The sequence below is a fragment of the Rhodamnia argentea genome, chromosome 9, assembly GCF_020921035.1.
Source record: "Rhodamnia argentea isolate NSW1041297 chromosome 9, ASM2092103v1, whole genome shotgun sequence".
In the NCBI taxonomy this organism is placed as follows: Eukaryota; Viridiplantae; Streptophyta; class Magnoliopsida; order Myrtales; family Myrtaceae; genus Rhodamnia; species Rhodamnia argentea.
In genome coordinates this window covers 23,973,879-23,992,717 of record NC_063158.1, presented here as the reverse complement: position 1 = coordinate 23,992,717, position 18,839 = coordinate 23,973,879, and the positions used below count along the sequence as shown (strand labels likewise).

Sequence of the window (18,839 nt, the reverse complement as noted above, 5' to 3'; positions counted from 1 at the left end):
TAGGACAAACAACATTTCTCCCCTCCTCCTATTGCAAATAGCACGGTGTTATCTCGCTAAGCCAAACGAGGATGGCTCATGGACTCTAGAGCATCTCATCAAGTCACCTCAAGCCTGGAAAATATCTCTTTGCACTCTAATTATGAAGGCGCGGACGAAATTGCTATTGGTGATGGCTTAGGTTTGCAAATAACACACACAGGTTCAACTAAACTTTCCTCCTCCACTGCTTCATATTCATTATCGGATGTTTTATGTGTTCCCGATATTAGTAAAAATCTGAAATCTATTTCAAAGTTTTGCAAGACTAACCATATGTCCGTGGAACTTTTTCCCGACCATTTTTTAGTGCGGGATCTGCACACGAGGGCGACTCTCACACAAGGCCCGAATAACAATGATATCTATAAACTTCCATCTTCACTCCATGTGACTCATACACCATCCTCAACTATGATTGGTGTTCGTGCATCCTCTAGTGATTGGCATCGATGTCTTGGCCATCCCTCTCATCAGATCTTAGAGTTTCTTTTAAAATTAAAGTCAATTACTTCTCTTTCCAAGTCTTGTTCCAGTTTTTTGTGCAAGTCGTGTCAATGTAATAAAAGTCATAAACTTCCATTTGGTGATTCTACATTGTCTAACCGACAATCTCTTAATCTCATTTACACCGACGCCTGGGGTCCCGCTCTAGTGAAATTAATAGATGGCTTTTCGTATTATGTTATTTTTGTGGATTATTATACCAGATATATTTGGCTATACCCGATATATCCGGCTATACCCAATCAAACAGAAATTCGAGCTTTTCTCTCTATTTCCAAAATTCAAGAAGCTGGTGGAGAATTACTTTTAAAATCCCATTGTAACAATTTATTTTGATGGTGGAGGAGAATATCAAAAATTAAAAGGATTTTTCTTGTCTTATGGGATTACACATTTACAAACACCTCCCCACACACTCCAACATAATGGTATTGCTGAGCATCGTGATAGACATGTTGTCGAAACTGGTCTTGCATTGCTTCATCAAGCGTCTCTTCCATCTTCAGTTTGGTCTCATGCTTTCCAAGGCGCTACATTTCTCATAAATTGTCTGCCTATGCACGTATTGGGACTCAAAGCTCCTTTTGAGTCTTTATTCGATTCATGTCCAAACTACTCGAAACTTCGAATTTTTGGTTGTTTATGTTATCCTTGACTTAAACCATATCACAAACACAAACTAATATCGATCGAAACCTTGTATTCTTCTTGGTTACTCACTCAATCAAAGTGCTTACAAGTGTTACAATCCTCAACAAAGCAAAGTATTTGTCTCACGTCATGTGGTTTTTTATGAGTTAATTTTTCTTTACTCCAAACACGCTAAATCACCACATCATACCAATTCTTAATCCTCGTCTCTACTATATCAAAGTACCTATGCACCCTCTCATTTTTTAATAAAGAATTCAGCCATATTTTCCAACACCAGACAATTTAGTCACACAATACATGATCAATCAAGTCTTTCAAGTTCAATGGCTGGAGAAGTTCTAGATCAACATTCGACCGGCCTCACAAATTTGGTGGAGAACACGAATTTAACGTACCCGAGTGCAAATCCATCATTAGTTACCGCAGGTCCATCTATGTCTCATGTGGACTCAAACACTTCATTCGACCCCTCAAACACAATTCCACCAATGCCCACACGTTCACATCCAATGATCACTCGCTCCCAGATTAATATTTACAAACACAAACAAATACATTCATCCTTCAAACATTCTCTACCTCCATCACTTGAACCAACGTGTGTTTCTCGGGCCTTAAAAGATCCAAAGTGACACCTTGCTATGTCAAAGGAATTCAATTTTCCAAAATGGTACATGGCAACTTGTACCGCCCGAGCCTCATCATAATGTCATTGGTTGCAAGTGGATATTTCGAAGCAAGCGAAACTCAGATGGTAGCATAGCTCGATATAAGGCACGACTTGTCGCCAAGGGATTTCACCAACAGCCAAGACTTAACCGATCATATGTTTAGTCCATTTGTTAAACCTACAACAATACGGGTTGTTCTTTGTCTAGTATTATCAAACAGTTGGACCCTTCTACAATTGGATGTTAATAATGCCTTCTTATATGGCATTCTTATGGAGAAAGCCTGTATGCAACAACCACTAGGATTTGTCAATTAGTCACATCCTAATCACATATGTCGATTGAAGAAGGCTATTTATGGTCTTAAACAAGCCCCTCGTGCGTGGTATCAAGCACTTAGTTCCTTTGTTATCTTATTTGGATTCATGCAATCCAAATCAAATTACTCGCACTTATATACAAACATGATGGCATCATTGCTTATTTTTGGTTTATGCAGATGATTTGATCCCGATAGGAAGTGATATGAATTTTTTGCAAAAGTTCGTGAGTGCTCTTGCGGGTAAATTTTCATTAAAGGATCTAGGAGATTTATATTACTTCTTGGAAGTTGAGGTGATCAGCATGAAGAATGGTCTCCTTCTCCCACAACATAAACATATAAGGGACATTCTTGATCGAGCAACCAGGTTAGGAGCCAAGGAGATTACCACCCCCATGGCTACTGGGAGCTCTCTCACTCTTGTTGATGGGTCACCTCATACGGATGCAACTAAATATAGGAAGATCGTTGGTGCTCTTCAATATCTAACATTTACAAGGCCCGATATTGCTTTTGTCATCAATAAACTCTTTTAGTTTATGCACCAACCAACAGAGTTGCATTGGAGTGCTATTAAATGTGTTTTACGTTATCCGAAAGGGACTACAAATCCGGGCCTACACTTGCAAAACAGTCCATCTCCATCTCTCTATGCATTCTATGATGCTGATTGGGTGAGCAATCGGGATGATCGTAAGTTTACAACTGCATACATAGTTTATATTGGTAATAATCCTATATCGTGATGCTCTCGAAAGCAACGATCTGTTGCTCGCTCATCCACCGAAGTCGAGTATCGCGCGATTGCTGCAATAGCTTTTGAACTCACATGGATTCAATCTCTACTGCTTGAACTTGGAGTATCTTCTTCGACCACACCTAGTATCTATTGCGATAATATTTGTGCTATATATATGTGCGCTAATCCTATTTTTCACTCCAAGATGAAACACAGCCATTGATTACCACTTTGTTCGTGACGTGGTTAACAAAGGTTTGTTACGAGTAAGTCATGTGTCTACCCATGATCAACTCGCAGATGCGATAACAAAGCCTCTTGCACAACAACGATTTACTCATTTACGGTCCAAGATTGGCATTTGCGATGGAACGCCTCTCTTGCAGGGGCGTATTGGAGAAAGCATATCTCAACAACAAATCAATTTCAAAGATTGCTCTCAATCGGATCAACAGCAAAGCAAATTCAAAGATTGTTCTCAATCGGATCAAGACCAGCCAAGCAATTCTTATACTCTTGGCAAGTGCAACGAGAGTTTCCAAAACTAACAAATACTTTTATCTTTCATTGTATATAGGATTTTATCTTTCCATGTATATAAGTCATAGGTCGGGAAAGATATGTATCACATTTATCCTAGCTAATGTCTTTCCATAAAGCATTAGCTATTCTGTGCTTTAAATACTCGTAAGAAATAAAGTAAAATCATCTTGTCCAATTCTTAAACCATCTTTGGGACCATCACTCCATCAAATATGAGAGCAAACCAACAAACCTCATTAGGAAAATTATTTGTAACTTATGGTTTGTTAAGACATATATGTATGAATAACTAAGGTGACACCCCAGGACGCGTCGCCTCCGGGTTCGACCCTTAGTTTCTTTTTCTTTTCCATTTCATTAGCGACATGCAGGAGCATATAGACAACTACGAAGACATTACCATTAGAGCGCTTACAGGAAACACTCCATTCATTTACCATGCGCCAGAATATTTTACATAGCCCTCTAGGGCTTCGTTCGACCACCATTTACTTTATATTCATATAATATACGCTACATCAAAAGGCTGGGGGACCTACTACTGCTACCGGCCACAACCTCCAAAATTAGTCTCTTCCTCCGTAGCACATCTTTCAACCGTGGCTGGCACCCCTACTACTAGGTCCAGCCGGACCGTTGTAACTCAGGAGGGGCCCAAGTTCGACTCCCTTAACCACCAGATACCACACCGAGAAATGATATGGGATGCGATGTGCCAAGCCCACCTTTACCCAAACAATAGAATCGTAGCGTCTATAGAACGCGTCCTCGTCCACGTCAAACACGTTTACGGAGGCCATCTCAATTTTGATTGGTGTGCCAAAGTGAGAAGCTTTGAGAACCCATACCTACAAGTCTGAAAAAATAATAATGGGGTGAGACAACGCTCGGTAAGTAAAGTCGCTAGTTCTAGGATAAGAAAATAGTTCAACGTCTAACCAGTCATACCACTCCCAGAGCAAAGTCGATGGAAGATCAATAACAAATGCAATACTAATTAGTTACTATACAAAGGTAAGCTATACTTTTGAAAATGCATGAATATAAACATGCGAGCATAAACTTTTTATAACATCGTCATTGTCCCAGCATCAACCGGTTCCTCTGGCATCAACCTAGCATCGCACTCCGCGGCATCCCAAAACTCCCGGCTCGGGGTTCTCTTGGCTCGACCAAGACATTGCCCGTTGGAGTGGTAGCATCCCGAAACTCTCCCTGTGGCATCCCATTGGCGTGAGTGCATCCCGCAACCGAGACGAGGCATCTACGTCACTTTGAGAGATGAAGGATCTTGTCTTTTCTTAGTGTCCATGCATTTATGATGTTCGCACCCAATAGGTGTATTATCTTAAATTTTAGCGATAATACGAACATCAAACATATAACGTAAAACCGCACACGTACATAACCTGCGTGAACCATCGTATATTCATCAGAATACAACCACGTAGGACTATAGGAATGCTTAATATAGTTCGTAATCTTGTCTAAATCAACAGGATTTTCCTCCATAAATTACTCCACGCCATGCATAAACTATTATATATTCTTGTCCTAATGACCTCTATACACATAACCGGACTCGAGCACCGAACCAATCGCCTTAGCCTAGAGCTAGAGACTCGCATGACGAAGTCAAACCAACCTCAAGCGTTACAAGATAGTGAGAAGCCGAGATGGAGATGGAGTAGCACGAGAAAAACAAGAGAGTAAGAAGAAGATGGGTGCCGAGAGAGGGGAGGAGGCGTGCACGGGGGTGGGGGAATTTCTGATGGTACAAGTCTTTTTTATGGTCTTACTACATTATTGTCCTTTTCTTTTGATAAGGTTGAATGTAGCACATCTACTTTAAGTGGTGGCCTACCACCCATAAGAGGACAATTTCCATACTGTGAAGTGAAAGACAAGAACCTTCAGAAAATTTTCGGAAAACTTGTACACGCCTCCCTCCTTCCTTGATCAACTTAGAGGCATTTCCTTGACTTTCTAAATTTCTTAGGGTATCATTATCTCTAAATGGCCCAATTAGAGGAGTTTGTCGCCGAAATCATCATGAATTTTTGTCTTATATTCATTAAAATTAGGTTAGGCATCCAATGAAATTATATTACTTAGGTGAATTGAAGATTTAATCATGATGGCCGAAGATTCTAATTCTAGAAGATCTTTGACTTTTCCTATCTTTTGCTTACCGTAGAATGATATTAGCCGTGGAGAACAAGTTTTGGCAAGATCTAAGATTGGGTCAACTTGGGTCTCCATCGATCTACCGCCAAGCCGCTACCGTCGGCCAAATCATCGTTGTCGTCGCCATCATGGGCTTAGTCATCGAAGTTGCCATGCCGGCCAGCACGACTGCCGGGGTCGTCGGGGCCGCCATTGTCGTTGGACGCCGGGTCTGCTTTAGGTTGGTCCCCGATATCGGCTTATACCGTATTAACTTTCGAGTCAAATTTTCGACCTATTCGTTCTTCTATTTTCTAATTCAAAAGCTTTATAACTAGATTACGTAGGATAAATTTTTGGGTGACACAACTAACCTATCACTTTTTGGAATAAAACTCGTTAACTATAATTGAAATAGTATATGATAATAAGCAAGCACTTGTGTTTTTTTATATGTATGCTTATTCCACATCTATAAATGAAAAAGGGTAAAAGGACACTAGAAGTGCTAAAGTTTGTGTACAGTACTCACTATAGTGTCAAAAATTTTCGCTGGCTCACTTCATCACCAAATTAGAGAAAAAAAATTACTTAAGTGCCAATAGCGAGAAATTCCGGCCAAATTCATTACGTGGAATTTACTGTTATTTTTTAATATTAAATGTCAATTTTTTAAAAAAGTCAATCCACATGACAATTTTTTAAAAAAAATTCAGTCCATGTGGACTTCTGCACTTAAAAATAAGCTAATTTTTATGAACAAATAAATTAAATTTAAAAAATAAGCTAAAAACTACAAAACATAAATAAATAAATAAATAATTTTAAAAAGGAAAGGCTTGCACAGCCCTCATCGCAGTTACCGTACCATCGCCCGGCAATGGTCAACGAGGTTAGGGGATGGTTGGTGAGGGTCGCGGAGCCTTGGCACCCACCATTGCCAGGCAATGGCTAGCGAGGTTAGGGATGGCTGGCGGGGGTCGCCGAGCCTTGGCCAATAGCTAGTGATAGTGGAGTGGCGGTGGCGAGGACCGTGCAAGCCCTTGCCTCTGTAAGTTCTATCTTTTTTTTTTACTTTTTTGTTTTAGTTTTTAGCTTATTTTTTGATATATTATTTAAGTTTTAGCTTTTTTTATTGCTTACTGGTTCCTCCAGTGAGCCACGTAGGCTTAAGCTATTACTACAAAAAAATGCCACAAGGATTTTTGATCAAGCGTACTAGAGTTGGCACTCAAATAATCATCTTTCAAAAAAATTGGCACTTAAGTTATCCGAAGAAAGGAAATTTGGCACTAAAGTGAGCGTTGTATACCAATGTTGACACTTATGATGTCCTTTTGCCAATGAAAAACTGATATATGTTTCTCCATCCTTTAAGTTCCCATCAATACATATTTTTTGTCTGTTTTATTTTATTAAATGACTAACTAGTCATTGTTTTACGGTTTCTATTTTGCATCATGTTAATGAATCATTAAACACTTAAAATTCTTTTTGCAATTAGTGTGTACTATTCCCTAATTTCAATTAATTTCTATTTTGCATCATGGTCACTAAATAAAAATTTTATTTCCCACTAAAAGAATCCAACTTTTGCTAGGAACATCATAATGTTAATTAGGTAAGTGCAGTAATTAAACTTTTTTATTGCTTAAAATAATCCTTTTAAATTTTTTTAGCAAAATCAATGTAGGTAATTGGAATAGTTAAGCATTTTTATCTAATTAATGTAGGAGGTAATTGTTTTAAATTAATGAAAAGGGAAGTGGAAGGGAATGGAGTTTTGTGTTGATGTGGCTCAACCAGTACTCCCTTTTACCCTACCATGTTATCATTTATCCTTAACATCCAACGCCTTCATTAAACCTTGGATTGTTAACAGGACACTCATCTTAATGATCCACAACACAAAGTTATTTCTCTCATTGAGCTCTTCAATCTCAACTTTTACTCTAGAAATAATTGCAATGACAAAAATTTCAGGTAGAGATCAGACAAGCCCTAAGTCAACCGTAAAAACCCTAACCTTAGTTCTAGTACCAATTGTTGTGAAAATAACATGGAAGCTAATGGATTTTGCAATTCAAGTCTAAATGTAGGAAGAAGAAATTACTGGAGAAATCAACAATGAATGATGATGACATCGGAGATTTACCTGGTTCGGTCCGAGTGTCGATACCTACTCCACAGGAGAGTTAGCTGCTAAGAAATACACAATGAATAAGATACTACACAGGTTACAACATTCCATTACTTAAAGTGTTTGTAGCAACCAATTACACCCAAAGCAAAAGTTTACAAGTGCTATTTCACCATCAAAGAAGTCACTCAGAAAACTCACGGACTTATAACATTTCTCTTAGGGTGGCGCTATTTCCACTCCCATTTTGGCTAAGACACTCCTTTTTGCTAGTTAACTTACTAAAATACCCTCCTTTTTATTCAATTAAATGTGTCTTTTTTTATCATGCTAATCCACAAATCTACTTGTATTTTTCGTCGATCTTGATAAAAATGGAAAAGTAAAATTGATCACAAAATGGAAAAGATTAATTTGTTAAAAGCATAATAAAATGTCAAACATATTTGTACTTAGATATGTATTAACAAAGGATAAAAACATAAAGGAAAAAACATGAAATTTCGTGTTGTTCAACTCTTGATACAAATTCAACCAAAAAAAAAAACTCTTGATACAAAGAAAGGAATTAATATCAATTGTAAATTCAATCTCATAGCAAGTGGATCAACTTACACTAGTATAAAAGTGCAGAATGTGTGAACAAATTGTCAGCCCCATCTCGCAATTCATATTAAAATGTGAAAAGCTAAAAAAAATAAAATAGAAAAGCACAATAAGCGATTTGTAATTTTAGAAACCTACAAGTCTTCCACAAGATCAAAATATGCTTGATAGTTATATTGGATTTTAAATTTCAACTTTGAAATAAATTTCCTCAAACTATTTCATAAAAAATAGACAGTTAATTGTGTGTTCATAAGTCGTTATAACTAGAAATTTCTAACATTTTATATAGCTTTTTCTAATTAAAAGCATGATCAATTAAGAATAACAAACTTCTTTAGGAAAGTGATAACATGATGCATTATAGAATGATTTTTTATTATGTGTAATTTGACATTTATATTGTGAATTTGATATTTAAAAGGGAAAATAGAAATAAAGGCAGTTATGTAGGTTAGATTGTTTAAAAAAAAGAAATAATAACTTGAAGAGTGAAGAGGGAGAAAGGTATTTCGGTATATTGATTGAATAGAGGAGTGCCTTAGCCAAAATGAGAGTAGAAATAGCGCCGCCCTTCTCTTATTTTCTCTAGTATGCGTAGTAACCAAGTAGACAATCTATGTTTCGAAAATAGGAAACTTGCTGAAACTAGAAAACCTACTTGGATTGGGTTTGCTTCTTGAGCTCAAACTAGAGATATATTCTTAAATAAAATTGTTGTGAAGGAAGGTTCAAAGAAAGTGAAACTTTCATGTGCTCTTCTACTTCTTTTTTTCCTCGGTAAACAGAGTGTTATTCAACAATAGTCGAAATGCCTCATGCATTGCAAGAGGTGGAAATTACTAAAAAGATCCTAAACCTATTGCAATTGTGCTAATTCAACTCTAAACCTTTTTTTTGTGTTTATTGAGTCCTAAATCTTTTGCGTTTATGCCAATTCGGTCTTTCCGGCCAACTTTGGCCAGCTGGATTGATGTGAACGTTGATACTAACATGGATAATTTTTAATAGTATTAATATATTTTTCCTCTTTTTCTTTTCTTTCTTTTTCTTTTTGTTTTCTTCTCTTCCTTCCTCCAGGCAATCGCCGGATTGGCAAACGGCTAGAGACGGCGAGGACAAGGTCAACCTTGCCCAAGCCGAGTCGAGCCAAGCCAGCGACGGTGAGGCCGAATTCACATAGCTGGGAGAGCTCGGGCTCGGGCAGCCATGATGGCCGAGCTCACCCCACTATGGTGAGGTTGGCCTCATTGAAAGCTGGCGAGGCCAGACGTCGCATTTTCAATTTAGATTGATAACCCCCCCCCGTTGGTCAGCTTTTTCCATTCCATTCCTTCTGTCTCAAATTCATTTCTATTATTTGTATGAGGACCACTCTTTTTTCCTGCAATATTATGAACCCCTTCCAATCTATCTAGGCTTTCTTTAAAACCTCGTTAGAGTCTAGGGTAGCCATGGCGGCCAAGCTCGCCCAACCATGGTGAGGTAGGCCTCGCCTAGATCCGGCGCGGTCGAACCTCGCCATCTCCGGGTGAGGCCAAGGTCGCCTAGCCATGGTGAGGCTCGACCTCGCCCTCGCCGGCTTTGGCGGTTCCCGATCCGGTGATCGGATGAAGGAGGAGAAGAAAAGAAAGAGAAAAAGAAAAAGAAAAAGAAAAAGAAGAAAAAAATAAAGAAATTTAAAAAAATATTATAATATTATTAAAAATTGTCCACGTCAAGACTAGCGTCCACATCGATGCTGGTCATTGTTGGCCGGCCAAAGTTGGCCAAAAGAACTAAATTGACATAAATGTAAAAAATTGATGACTAAATTGGCAAAAAAAAAAAAAAAACGTTATGACTCAATGGGTATAATTGCAATAGGTTTAAGTTTTTTTGGTAATTTTTCCATTGCAAGGGTTTAGTGAAATGAGTAACGAAAGGACATCATACAAAGGTAATTGGATTTACTATATAAACTGTTTGATTGCAAGTTTCATTTTTTTTCCACTTCATCTTCCCTCTTGCATTTTGTTAGAAAATTAGTATTAGATTACTGGAATAGTTGAAGATTGTTTTATCTAATTAATGTAGAGGGAAGGGAAGTGGTACAGAAAGGAGCTTTGCGATGATGTGGCTCAACCAACACTCGGTTGGTCCTTACTTTCTTATTATTAACAGATTATAATCAAAGTGTGAGCACAAGCATAGCAGAGAAACAAGTATTCCCAACTTCAAATGACCTCACCTCCATCAAAGCAGCTTAGAACGACAGTGCGAAAGACTCACTAAACAAGCCAACATTCAAGACCACCAGGAAACAAATCTCCAGGATCGAACCACAACATCATAACCTCTAGGAACCACAAATTTTCCTCTTCACTGAGGCTTAGCTAGAGAACTACAAGTGAGCGTGCTGCCCATTTTGTAGAAACATCCCCTCGGACTCCGGAGAAGATAGCAGCACTAGTAACATCAAAGTCAACCTCTTGCTGCATCTCATTCCTCATGAGCCATATATGGTACTTAGCTGCACGCCGCGCAACTTCAAAATTGATACATTTGATGGCTCTTCCTTTCCAGTTAGCACAGATCCAGTGCAGCTCAGTGTCGCAACTCCTCGTCACTCGATTAACTCTAGCTCCACACCTCCTATCAGCTCGTGTTTACCAATCCTTGCAAATTTCCCTATCACGAAAAAGGTAATCTCTTCACCCAGGAAAAGAGCCACAAAAGAGACAAACATCATTTAAAACAGGATCCCATTTCTTCAAGCTCTTCCTGATAGGGAACTTGTTCAAAATGGCCAACCAGCCAATGAAACTATGTTCAGCGATAGTAGACGTGAACCACACCATTTTGCTGAGGCAGTTCCGCAGAGAAGATCGGATCTTGCTCCGAGAACTATTTGTAGTGAACTGCCCTGAAGAAGAAGCTTTCCAATGACCTTATCAGTCAACTCCATATTAGGAGAAATATTCCCAAACGAGGCTGCTTGAATTTGCAGCGGTCCTTCAGAACTTGCAGCAGGCCATTGCCACACTGCATTCTCAACAACATCAGCAACTTTTGCACTGAGAGGAAGTCCAGCACCATACCCAATTTTGCAAAGAAAAAAAATTGGGGGCATGATAAGGATCGATGGAGGCGGGATTAAAACCCTAAAGATACGGACTTAAAGTAATACCATAGACAGGAAAAGGCAGGATTAAAACCCTAAAAAATATAAATCTCCCCTCAAAGGCGAGATTAGAACTTAAGCTTTGTTCGCTTCACAAAAAACGACCGATTTGGAAAACGTTTTTCTATTATTTACAAAAATAAATGAATGAAAACTATTCTCGACATCAATAAAAATATTTTTTCCACCCAAAAAAATATTTTTTTTATTGATTAATTATTTCAAGTAATACAAGCGATCATTTTAGAAAAATATTTTTCAAAGCGTTAATTTTTTGTAAAACCAAAAAGAAATTGATTGAATTATACTAGAGTTGCTGATAAGACGGGGGCTATAATCATAGGAGTTAAAAAGGATCAAAATTGCTGTAATAACGGGAGAAGGGGAGAGAGAAGCAAATCAACATGATATGATGTTGTCCGATTTGAAAATTCTCGTAAGTGTGGAAGCAATCCTCCGTCTAAGAACTCCAAAGATGAGAACGAACGAGAGCCAAGTGCTGCCTTTTTTCTGTTAATTATTCGCCGACAAGAACACATTTTTGCAATACACTACAAATCAACATGCCTCGACCTGAAACCCAACTGTAATACATTGGGTTTTGACTAGTAGGTTTGACGCAGGCGCTCACCAAACACTAGCGATCGATCTGGACCCGCTGGCTTCGGCATGGAATGTTTTTCGTCCGGTTGAATTTTAGTTATGAGCGGACGTCGAAGGAAGTTTTGATGGATGATGTCCAATTTTTCTTCGGAATTGAGATGAGAGGGAAAAGGACAGGACACGACAAAAGCAACGGTCAGGAGGAAGCGGAGGTGATGCGTACGATCGCCGTAGAATTTTGGATGAGACATTTGAACAATTTAATTTCTAACTTCGATTATTTTTTTCACTCGGTTAGTCCTTCGTAGAATTTTTCATATGCTTCATGCGTGGATAGCATTTCGACAGAGGTCGCATCTACTATGAGGAGGAAACGAAAGTTAGTGGAACAACGTATGCTTGGCAGCGTGACCAACGAAGTGAGTGAAAAGATCTAAAGACTATGATTCTAGATGACCCTTTGCCTAAAGTCAGTTTCAGTGTCACTGTCACCCTCCGATCTTAATCGATTTCCATGTTCAAGCTTGTGGGTCAAGCAGTGATCCCTGTCTTCTTGAGGGCAAGGTCTCTATTATGAACTTGCGATGCAAACATATGGCGAAAAAGGAAGAGGTAAAATGAGATAGGATGACAATTAGATGATTGTGGGAGAAAGAGAATGCTGCGGCAACAGCAATTTTCATGTACAAGTCTCTGTTTAAGAGGCAAAGATTGAGCTCAATTAATAGATCAAGGAAATTTTTTACAGTAGTGTGTTGTATCTAGTCTTAACATATTAGCTTTTCTCATAAGCACACATAAGCACAAGAAGTACAGTTTAGCTCATATACGACACGATGAGCCTTTAGGTGCCATCTATCTACCGATACCATGAGCATCTCGATTTCTCATAGTTCAGCAGATTACGCAGTTCACTTGTGATGGCACGGGACTAGCGAGCTTCAACTACAGTATTTGTAACTCCGTTAACAGAACATGTTAGGTTACATGTTGACTGGATATCTCCATTGAAGGAACTCTCATCGATGAACGCGGGCTGCTTCGGGGTTGGAAGTACCGCATCCGCATTCCCCAACATGAATACCACTGTGGACATAGTTGGTCTATCCAATGCATACCTTTGCACGCATAAAAAACCGATTTGAATGCACCTCGATACCATTTCTTCATCAGAATATGTCTTGTCCATTGATTTGTCCACAATTTCCATGCATTTTCCTTCTTTCCACAGCTGCCATACCTGGGAAAGAAGACATACCAAACGCCTTGGATTGGGATAATGCGAATGGAGAGGCTGGTCAAATTATGCATTGCAGTGAATTATGCAAAGTTTCATACTTACATGGCCAATTAAATGGCAACAGGGGTTCAAATGATAGCAACCACTATTTCGTTGGCCTGTAATGATCTCCAACAACAAAACACCATAACTGTACACATCTGATTTTATTGAAAACCGGCCTTGGATAGCATACTCTGGTGCCATGTACCCACTACAGAAGCCAAAAAAGGGAAGTTATCAGCATCTTATTCACCGAATAAGCTTACCTATTGAACTTCAGGGGAGATAACTAAAGCTTGAAGCTTTAGTATGAAAGAAAATAGTCAGAACCGAGTTCGTTTTCTTTGTTCTAATTTCTCACTGTCTAATCAAGTGAAGCAGAATTTAACGCTCAAGAAAAACACTTACTATGTCCCGACCACACGCTTCGTTTTTCCTTCAATTTGGTCTCCTCCACATATCCTAGCAATCCCAAAATCTGAAATCTTGGGTTTCAATGCAACATCCAGTAAGACATTGCTAGCTTTCAAATCTCTATGGATTATCCTCAATGTCGAATCCTGGTGTAAATACATGAGTCCTCGAGCTACCCCATACGCGATGTCGAACCTTTTTCCCCAATCCAGAAGTGACCTCTTTGTATCATCTGGACCCAATTTCGGGATTTCGTCAAGTTATTATCCATCATACTCTCTGTAGGACCGAAATTCTGGACAGTAGAAGAGAGGACTTACCAAAGAGGAAGGAATCCAAGCTTTTATTGGGCAAATACTCATAAATTAACAGTTTCTCATCTTCTTGAATGCAGCAACCTAAAATTTTCACCAGATTCCGGTGTTGGAGTTTGGCAATCAATCTGACTTCATTCTTGAACTCTTCATTTCCTTGTCCAGAATATTTCGAGAGTCTTTTAACTGCTACTTCTGTTCCGTTATCCACCACGCCCTGCGAAAATGTTCACATCACAAGATTATTATTTAGCCTGGCAGATGACGCCAGTCACTTGAAAGCTGTAATGAATAGATTTTAAGATTTATTAGGCAGTTGAACTTGCCAAGAGGATGTGTCGTTTAAACTCATTACAAGTTGTATGACCTAGAAAAATAAAGAAGCAACATAGACTTGTGCTCTTCTCCACTTCTTCTCCCTCGTCTTTTGTTAGTCACTTCCTGGTTTTGTGATGACTGGAAGATCAGAATCGCTACAGAGACACCTCCATAGATGAAGCAGAAGTAACTAGATCGCAATACCTTTCGACAATTTCAAAATAGCAAAAGGTTCATTACAATAAAACTAGCTCGTTTCTGGCAATTTTATCCGAGGACATCAATCCCCATGAGCAACAGACAAATGAAGTTGGTAGACTACACATTTAGTATTTAATAACCATTTGGATTCAAAGGGAGATTGATTACCTTGTATACAGATCCAAACCCGCCTTGGCCAAGCTCATTGGCTGAGGAAAAATTGTTTGTGGCTGCAGCTACAGTTCCAAAATGAAAGAGTGGCAGATCTGTTTTTCTTCTGCCGTTGCTGTCGAGGTCTTTCAGACCTGGAAGTTCATCGCAATACGTTGAGCTTGTGGTGACACTGACAAGAGGATTACGCCCTCTTCTATCTGCTGGCACACAGTTGAATAAAATCATCGAGAAAGAAAACGAAAGCAATTCTGTAACGTTTCCTTTTTGCAGAGGAAGGAACAATCCAAAATTTTCCTCCATCAACAACCTTATCATTTGTTCCTCAAGACCATTTCACATAGGCTTAATTTCAAGATGGACTGCAATACAGCATTCTCTAATTATCTAGCGTCTGGCAAGCTTCATTGATCAAGGTTTGCAGTATTGATATCAACCACCCTTGAGCCTAAAATCCTGGCTAGATTAGCTCCAGCTAAATTTAAGTGATTTCTTAACCCTAGACATTGAAATAAGTACCTATTGGTAAAACAGACAGGAATAAATATGGCAGAAAAAGCTTCTATCAAGGCTATATCATCTCACCTCTTTTCCTCTTCAACAGAAGGCAGTACATAAGGGAGCCTAAGAGCAGCAATAATAGTGCAGATACCGATATCGCTGCCACCACAGCCTTCTTGACAAGACTACTCCTTTTCCTATAGCGAGCTGTGAAAGAAGGCACGAGCAGTGTGCCAATGACATTGAATGTGCAAATGTGAGGAAAATTCATGCAACAAGTCCAGTTCATAATATGAACTATCAGAAGCCAACAGTTTCGTCAAGACAAGAGATCAGGAGAATTTTGGACAACAATTACAACCACAGAACAGCAGCAAAAAGTATTTGAAGTAGATATTAGCAATGAATACCTAAGTCAATTGCATCCACCCGCACATATAAATCTTCACCCAAGTCTGAATATGCTCTTGTATCCACTAAGTCCCCATACCATTTGAGGCATCCATGTTCCCCCATGCTTTTATTTGCGATTGCATAAGCCATGCAATTGCAATCCCTCAGGCATTCCTGCTCACACTCCTTCAAGCTCAGGCTCATGTTGACATGCGCTGTCGAAGTGTCCGGCAACTTCAGCCGTTTCACCTTCACGAAACCTTCCCCACTCCGGCACAGTGACACATTTTGCCTCCTCTTGCACCCACCTGTTCCATCCCTTAGGTACCAATCGCCTGGAGACTTGGGCTCGAAGCCTGGAAGGCAAGTGCAGTCAAACTGGTCTGCGGTGTTTGCACCACAGTTGCCATTAGGCCCACACTTGCTGTAGTAGTCACACAGTTCCTTTGGATGATAATTAAACTCAGTCCACCGCTGCCCTTCATCTTGCCACATGAAGTGTTTAAGGAACCCCGACTCATGCACCACATATCTGGTGAGAACCGATGCATTGATGACGCCATACATCAGAGAAACCTCTGTCGCGTTATTCACAATTGTGAGATTAGAGATAAAATCGTTAGTCATCTCTGGAGCGCCACCCGGCAGTTGCTCAATTATCGCTCCCCCCCGCCAATACGGAGCTCGATCCTTGTAAACGAACAACTGTGGGTACCCTGTTGGTTCAAACCTGTATGAAAAGCTGCCCGGTGCTGGATCATCTTCGGATTTCCAAGATGTCAAGAACCAGTTCAAACCTGTTCTCCGGTCCAACCCAAGCTTCATGGACGGAAGAAAGGTATCCGTGGGATAATCAAAGCTCTGCCAAATAACCACTTCGCTCAAATCATGTTTCAAAACCAGATTACCTGTATCCAAAAGCTGAGCAGTAGCATAATCGTTTGAACTCATGGACGAAACATTGGCTGACCAAATGGGGAAGCTGCTACTCTTTTCATTGATCACTAAGTTTCCATGGCGATCAATCGCAAGAACTCCTGACGTATCATTCACGGGATTCTCTCTGTTAGCAACCCAGACGACGGTTCGCTCCGGTTGTCCGTAGTACCAAATCCCCACGTAACGCAAGCTCGAATTACCCGGGCTGAAGAAACCCAGAGCAAATCTTCTTCCTTGGGAGATTAAGACATCACCATCTTTCACGGTGCCGTTCGGAGCAAGGGTGTCCAAAGAATCAATCAAATGAAGCAGAAGACACAAAACCAGGATGAGCAATGACACTGTACGAGTGTTCATGCTTTACTCACATGGGGATGCAGCCTGCTTATGTTTCAGGCAAGAAAGCAGAGATGTGGGTTTTTCTCCATAACCATCAAAGCCGAATCTTCTCAATCTACCCCAGTGGAGAATGTACCAGGAGCAGGCGACTTCAACGACCCCCGTCCAAGCTTGACTTTGCCCCGTTCCTGTCGGGCTTCTCCTTCATTTATCAAGTAGATTCCTTGCCCTACTTAGACCTCTGTCGCTTGCTTAGAAGTCAACGGAACATGTTTTAAAAAGAAGGGATTCAAGGGGAACGCCATCGGATGAGCCAGTCAACATCCTTTCCCTTTCACTTTTGAAAAATCCCAGAAAGGTCCAAGTTAATTATCGTGAAGGAAGAAGGTTCAAAGAAACAGAGACTACGGGTCTGTGTGAAAACGTTCTAGAAAAAGTGTTTCTATTTTCAAAGTGTTCCAAAAACACTTTGGAAATAGAAATGCATACATTAAACACTTTTGAGAAACAGAAATACTTTTGGAACAAAAACAAAAAATAAGAAAAACTTGATTCTGTGTTCCCGAAACACTTTTTAGAAACACATTTGGAATATTTTATAGAAACAATTGAGAACAATTTTGTTTTTTAACACATTTTTTTCTCTTTTGTTCTTGCATGATGTTGACACTTAATTTTTGACCATTTTATTTTAAAAAATTAATTAAAAATATGAAAAAATTCATAAAAATACAAATCAACCTTGGAAGCTTTGGCCTAGCCCTAGCAACCAATTTTGAACAAAAAATATTTTTTGTAATATTTGACATTTTGCAGATTTTTTTATTATAAAAATAACCGAAAATAAGAAAAAATAGTATTTGTGGTCAGAAAAATGTGCAAAAATAGTCCATATTCTTATTTTAATTCCCTTTTCATTTTGGTCCCTTAAATTTAAAAAAAATTCAGTTTGGGACCACATGCCTCTTCATTGAACATAATCCTAAATTGACTAAAAAATTTCATTTTAAATCATTGTAGCCAAAATTTTTACTTTTAAAGTCATGACATGAGATTTTGATACCTTGCATCTCATTTCAGTCCTCATATTTGGAAAAATTGCACAATTGGACTAAAAGAACCTAAATGCACAAATATTTTTCATTTTAGTCCCCGATTTCACTCAAAGTGCAATTAATATTTTTCTAGGGTCCCCGTTTAAAGGTAATCATATTTTTAACTACTTGGGAACATTTACGTGTAACTCATAATTATAATTTTTCTTATCTATAGAAAACATATTTGATGTTCTCGTTGTCTAATTCCAATTCATCTTCTCTTTCAGTTTTTTTTTTTTTTATAGTTGATCTCGTCCATATCATCATTTGATAAATCGTGCATAAATTACTTATACATATATTGGTCCAATTTGATTTAGTAAATTGAACAAATGAGATTTAATTTGATTTAGTAAGTTAAAAAGATAAAGACATTTTAATTTTAATATATATATAGTCCCCTTAATTAAATGAAAAAAAATTAGGAACAATTTTTTTGCAGTTACCAAACGCATTTCTTTTCTTCTTCTTTTTTGTTCCGAAACAGAAATTTTATACGATTACCAAAAATGTTTCTGTTTTTTTTTTATTCCGAGAACAGATTTTTTTTGCGGTTACCAAGCGCATTTTTGTTCCCAAAAATCGTTGCTGGGAATAGAAACAAAAAAAAAATGTTTATGTTCTAAAAGTTGTTCCGGGAATAGAAACGTTATTATACGCAGCCTACGTGTCCATTATGATGATGATTGGAGAGCAAATTAAATAATCATCTATTCA

The 18,839-nt window shown here is 38.7% G+C and overlaps 1 protein-coding gene across 2 annotated transcripts; it reads right to left on the bottom strand.

Moving 5' to 3' along the window:
- Positions 1-209: 209 nt before the first annotated feature.
- On the bottom strand, positions 210-17,258 carry LOC115739792 (G-type lectin S-receptor-like serine/threonine-protein kinase RKS1). 2 transcript variants are annotated; one of them, XR_007199683.1, is made up of 8 exons: positions 15,765-17,258; positions 15,439-15,561; positions 14,851-15,056; positions 14,170-14,380; positions 13,844-14,081; positions 13,496-13,646; positions 12,951-13,393; positions 210-221 (listed from the first exon to the last, which is right to left on the bottom strand). XR_007199683.1 is itself a non-coding variant. In XM_030673047.2 (7 exons), exons 1-7 carry the CDS (start codon positions 17,041-17,043, stop codon positions 13,085-13,087), a joined length of 2,517 nt encoding a protein of 838 aa, XP_030528907.1. In that variant the 5' UTR covers positions 17,044-17,258; the 3' UTR covers positions 12,799-13,084. The 2 variants fall into 2 exon arrangements, 1 of the variants encoding a protein (XP_030528907.1); XM_030673047.2 differs by lacking the exon at positions 210-221 and having other exon boundaries at positions 12,799-13,393.
- Positions 17,259-18,839: the final 1,581 nt, after the last annotated feature.